The following is a 5,886-nucleotide window of genomic DNA, read 5'->3' as shown; positions in this document are numbered from 1 at the left end:
GTTAGTCTCATTTGGTTTTACAGGGCTGTCCACTCCCAGGTTGAACAGTGAACCTCGGAGATAACTTCACCACTGAGCTAAAAGGGTGTCTGGGGGCCGTACTCTCGGGGTTTCTCCAGTCTCCTTTAGGCCAGTAAATCTGGTCTTTTTTTTTGTCAATTAGAATTATGCTCTGTATCCTTCTCCAGCTCTGTCCAGAACCCTCTGTTGTGATCCTGGTCAGAGCAGTCAGTGGTGGTGAAGCTCTGGATTTTTAAGTGAAATTTTACAACTGAAAACACTGTGTGGCCAACTTATTATTCTGAAAGCTGATAAAGGGAACAACTCAAACATTTATCCTGCCTTTCCTATACACAATACACCACTGGGTAACCAAATAGTAGATATGGGGAAGTTTCTCTTTATAGAAGTATTTCAGCTAATAAATGGAAAAAAAAAAAAAAAGATATAACATCACCATTCTGCCAGCCCTAATGAACTAATGGATCTAGGCATGAACAGCAACAGCTATAAACACGAGAGAGAAAAGTGCTGACCCTAGTGCTTATCCTAACTGAGAGCACAGTACTTCCCTGTGAGCTAGTGTGGCCAAAAAAACTGAACCCGAACCTCATTAAGCATGTGGACCAAATGACCAATTTAAAGGAAACAGAGAGGGCAGAGGAAGGTGTTAAATACAGCAAGATGTCAATCAGAAATTCCCAGAATGAGGGATCTTTTCAGGACAAACAACCCAGTTTCTTTAAATAGTCTTTAAAGACACGAGGGGGAAAAAAAGAGGGGTGGGGGGAAGAGGGAGATCTATAACTTAAACGAGGCTTAAAAAAAAGAAGTTCACATTTGTGAAACACTCAGAAATTTGAACATGACTGCTACTGTTGCTGCTAGGTGCTGTTCAGTTAGCCCGACTCATGGTGACCCCATGCACAACAGACAGAAATGCTGTTCAGTCCCACACCATCCCCATGATCGGTTGTAGAATGGACTGCCATGATCCATAGGGTTTTCACAGGCTTATTTTCAGAAGGAGATTGCTAGGCCTTTCTTCCTAGTCCATCTTAGCATGGAAACTGTTGAAATCTGCTCAGCATCACAGCAACATGAAAACTTCCACTAATGGATGAGTGGTAGCCACAACTGAGGTGCTTTGGGCAGGAATCAAACCCAGGTCCCTTGCATGGAAGGTAAGAATTCTACCACTGAACCATCATTGCCCCACACAACTACCATTTAAAACTATTAAAAATGTTTTAGGAGATACTGTGCTTATGTTAAAAAAAAAAAAAAAATTCTTTTAGAAATACATACTAAAATATTTACAAATGAAATATTTATACCTGGGATCTGCTTCAAAATTGTGACTGGAGAGTGGAGGGGAAAGAAATGACTGACTACCAGTTGATGGTTGTTGGGACTGGATAATGGGTACATGGGGGCTCATTACAAGGGGGAGTGTGTCTAAAGGTTAAATGCTGCTGTATGCTGCCACTTTGCAACCTCTGACTTATGAACATTTTTTTTCTTTTTAATCCCATAAAACCACAGCTACCATTATTCCTATTGTTCCAACAGTGGTAAGGAAAGGTTACAGAGGTTAAGTGGGTTGCATAAATCTTACTCTTTCCTCAAGTCCCAGCTCTAATCACATTTCTCCTACTTTTACAATGCCCTTATAAACCAGTTTATAATTTTCTTCAAACTTCCTGAGTGTGTCACTCTTTGCAAAGAAATACATGGGGGGATGGGTGCTTTAAATCTGTATATAACATAATCTTCCAATATCCCGTGAACTTCTAGTCTATGTAGGCAAGGACTTTATCAGTCTTGTTCACTTCTCTGTCTTCAGTGTAGGTGTTCATGGAATGCTGAGTAAGGTAGGTATTATCCCATTTTTTAGGTGAGAACACTGAGGTTCAGAAGTCATATAACCTGCTAGACTATAAAGCCCTTGTATGCCCTTGTCTCAGCACTCAGATGGGTTGTCATCCATTTCACAATTACTGAAATTATTAACTTTAAAATGAGCTAAGGGAAAAAAAAATCAATGCATTTGAGCTACCCTATTAATACTCGGTCACTTAAAGCAAAAGTCTGGCAGTCTGGGATTAAAATCTCTACGCTGCAAGTTACCTAATAACTGAGAGTGGCAGCAACAAGAGAGAGGAGAGATGTCAATATCACAGAGGACAAGGGTTAGGTCACAGGTGAGCACCAAGGAAAAGTCAGCCTTGGGTATGGAAAAAGAGGGAAAGTGGTCCTTCCTGACCTAGTGCCCAGAGGCAAAAAGCAAAGTCACAACGTCTCCTAGACCTCTCTTCTCATCACCCACATTAATCTGTGTTATTTATCTATTTACAACACCCCATCAAGTGCCAAGTAATGGGCCAGGTGCCATGGGGGGTGGGAAGGACAAGAAGGAGTAAAAAGTCTGTTTGCCAAGACTTTGCAGTCTTGTCAAGTGCTAGGAAGAGTGGGTGCAGAGAGGTCCCCAGGTCCCCATTCACTTGGGGGCTCAGAGCTTTCAGAAATTCCCTCTTAAGACTCTAATAACGAGCCTGAGGCCAAGGGGGCAATGCCAAATCCCAGGTAAGAAGAGGATATCCATAATCCAACCTTTGGGCTTCCAAATCCCAAATGAGATAATAAATTCCAACCTTGATCTATGGCCACATTATGTCCAGATCTGGAGGGGGGCCAGATACCAAGTGAGGCCCCCACAGCCTGCTAGGGCAGAAGGGATCTCAGACCTCATGGCTCCCAAGGTCCCAAACTCCATAAACCAATTCTGGGAAATTGGGCAAGCCACCTGACTTCTCTGGGCCTGTTTTCTTAGCTGTATATTCAAAAAAATTAACTTTTTGAGTTCTCTCCTGTCTAAAATTATTTGAGTCATCCTGAGGTGCTTAGCTCCTCAAGCTACCGGCAGTGATCTCAGATCTCTAACTCGAACCAGAGGTCTCAAAAGTATCTCCAATCCTTAATTTGACACTACCCAAAGGTTCAGACTCAGGGCCTAACTAGAACTCCCATAAATCCCCCGGCTATTATCCTGTTCTTCACACCACCCCCAGCTTTCGGACAAGCAGAGGCTTTCTCTCCCAATCCCTAACTTAACCGCCTCACTTTTCTCAGCGTTACTCCTAATCAGCAAGCACGTGCCAGCTCCCAATCTGCCCTCCGTGCTGGAGATGCCTCCCACTGCCAGTCATTAATCATTATCCAAATCGTCCCCCTACTCCTAGTGCCTGGACCGTAACCCTGATTCTGGACAATTCACCCCAACCTGCGGGGAATCTGGGCCATAAAGTTCCCTACCTCCACTCGGCCTGTAATCCAGATGACCAGGACTCACTCACCCTACCCGCCAAATCGCTCAGCCTCTAACCCCTAAATCGGCCCTCAGATCCCCTGACACACCTCAACCTTGGATCCCTCAACAACTCCAATCCAGACTCCCCCAACTTACAGTCTGGACCCTCACCCAAACTCCTCACCAGAACTCAAGCCCTCAGCTACCTTCTCCCACAGCTTCAGCCTGCGGCCCCGCTCCCGGGCGAGAAGGCTGCCGAACCTCAGGCCACCTTGACCTTGTTCCGCGGGTTCCGCCACTAGGCCCAGCCCTGCCGCTCACCTGGGTACCCTTGCCAGCCCCGGGCGGCCCCAGCAGCACGGCCCGGATGCCTTTACGATACTCCTGGGACAGTTCGTCCGCTGGAACGCTGGGAGCCATGCCTACCAAGACCTGGCGCTACCGCCTGTCTGCACACCTCGCAGGTTCAGCGCTTCCAGGCCAGCGCGCCACGCACGCCACGCACGCCCCGCTCGCCACTCACACTGGCCGGTCTCCACGTCCGTCAGCCCTCTCTGCCCGCCCCTGAGAGTGACGAACACTTCAACTTACCAATCACACGACGATATTCGAGAAAACTTTTTTGACTGGACAGAATTCGTAAAGCAGTAAGGAAGAGGCTGTCTACCATGGACTGAGGCGGGTGGAGTGCTCGCGGCCTTCGCGGAGGGTGTGTAGAGTAGGCGGGAAGTTGTGAGGAAAGCCTAGGGGCTGGACTGGGAGTTCTCGTTAGGCTTTTGACAGTTTCTGAGGCCGGCAACTTCCGAGTCCTGTGAAATTTCCCTTGGGAGTGTAAATGGGTAGTAATCACTTTTAGAAGACAAATTGACAATATGCATCCTACGCCCTTGGCCAGCCATTCAAAGGACATAATCAAGGGTACATGTAAAGATTTATGTAATGAAGATGTTAATTGTAGTACTTAAAAGCAATACCCCAGATGTCTAACAATAAGAGTTAAATAAATTGCAACAAATTTGTATACTGGAGTCCCTCTGTTGTGTAAAACTATTTAATCACATGGGAACTTGTTCACCAAGCAGGATACAAAATTGCAGTTAAAGCAAACTCCTAATCTTGTTCCGTAGTTACAAGCGGTGATCTCTGTATAATGTGAATATAGGAGCTTACCCTCTTCTTTGTGCATTTTTATATCTTCAAAAAGTTTTATAATGAATTCTGTAATAAATAGGTATTGTCTTTACAATTAGAAAAGAACAACGATTTGAAGTCAGGAAAAGATAGTTTTTCTTAAAAGAGATGACCCTTTCTTGGAAGGGGAAATGATTTCTACAGGTTTTTGGTGTGTGAAAGTTTCATCCACACCCCCTATGAAGCAACTGGTGAGGCCCTGGCAAGATTAGCCCCAAGCGCCGCTTTAGACCTTTTGTCGAGAGTGTGATTATGAAACAATAACGTGTTCTCCACGGGATCAAATGACTACTCATTCTCTACAGTCTAGTGATGAATTTGCTATCCTTTCAACTGTGGTCTCTTCTACTTTACCACAGAGAATAAGTTAACATTCGTTCCTCATCTCCACACTGGACTTTTACAAGGTGCTTGATTGATCTTGTATCCTCCCAATGACCTTGAAGGAGGCAGGTATTGCTATGCTCATTTTTCAGAAAGGAAACTGAGGCCTAAAGATATGCAGTGACCCAAACCATACAATGACAGAATCACAACTCAGGCTGGGGATGACAGGCTGGTGCCCCAGAGAGCACAGGGCTTGTCGGGAGTAGGCTGGGGAGCAAACACCTAAAGGTGTGGTAGCCAGAGCTTTGAACCAGTTTGCTCCGGTTTGAACTCCTGCTGAGAATCTGCACTTCCGCCCCAGGTATACTGCATCAGAATCTACATTTTAACAAGATCCTCAGGTCATTCTTATGTATAATAAATTTTGAGAACCATTGCTCTGCTAGTGGTTCTCAGAATTGGTCTCTAATCAGCAGCGTCTCCTGGGAACTTATTAGAAATGCAAATTTTCAGGAGAGGTTCCAACAGAACTGGAATGAACTGGTTGGAAGCCCTGCCGGTGGCCTTTATGTGGCTCAAATTAACTTCAATAAGACAAAGTTTTGTTGAGATTTGCTCTGTGCAGGGCACCTGATGAGGGGCACCGGATGAGGTCTATTAGACCTAAAGTTGGGGGCAGCCTTCCCCTTCCACCTCTAATCCCTATGGTGATTCTGACCAGGCATGTTGTTGTTGTTAGGTAGTCAGTTTCTGGCTCATAGCGACCCTATATACAACAGAATGGAACACTGCCTGGTCCTGTGCCATCCTCACCATCATTGCTATGTTTGAGCCCATTGTTACAGCCACTGTGTCAATCCATCCGGTTGAGGACCTTTCTCGTTTTCACTGACCTTCTACTTCACGAAGCATGATGTCCTTCTCTAGAGACTGGTCCCTCCTGATAACATGCCCAAAGTACGTGAGATGAAGTCTCACCATCCTTGCTTCTAAGGAGCATTCAAAGGACCAGGCACGGACCCCTCAAAATGTAAGATTTATTTATTCAATTAAAAAAA

General features: G+C 45.3%; 1 protein-coding gene across 2 annotated transcripts in view; it reads right to left on the bottom strand.

Moving 5' to 3' along the window:
* AK2 (adenylate kinase 2) overlaps window positions 1-3,772 on the bottom strand; it is a 23,814-nt gene extending 20,042 nt beyond the window's left edge. For both annotated transcript variants that reach the window (XM_004371981.2, XM_004371980.3), the window contains exon 1: window positions 3,632-3,772. In XM_004371981.2, coding sequence (XP_004372038.1) covers window positions 3,632-3,730 — 99 coding nt within the window. In that variant the 5' untranslated portion in view covers window positions 3,731-3,772. The remainder of the gene's footprint in view (window positions 1-3,631) is intronic.
* Between the last annotated feature and the right edge of the window lie 2,114 nt (window positions 3,773-5,886).

This window comes from Trichechus manatus, unplaced genomic scaffold (genome assembly GCF_000243295.1).
Source record: "Trichechus manatus latirostris isolate Lorelei unplaced genomic scaffold, TriManLat1.0 scaffold00015, whole genome shotgun sequence".
Lineage (NCBI taxonomy): Eukaryota > Metazoa > Chordata > Mammalia > Sirenia > Trichechidae > Trichechus > Trichechus manatus.
Note: the sequence above shows the minus strand (reverse complement) of the source record. Positions and strands in the feature narration are given on the sequence as shown.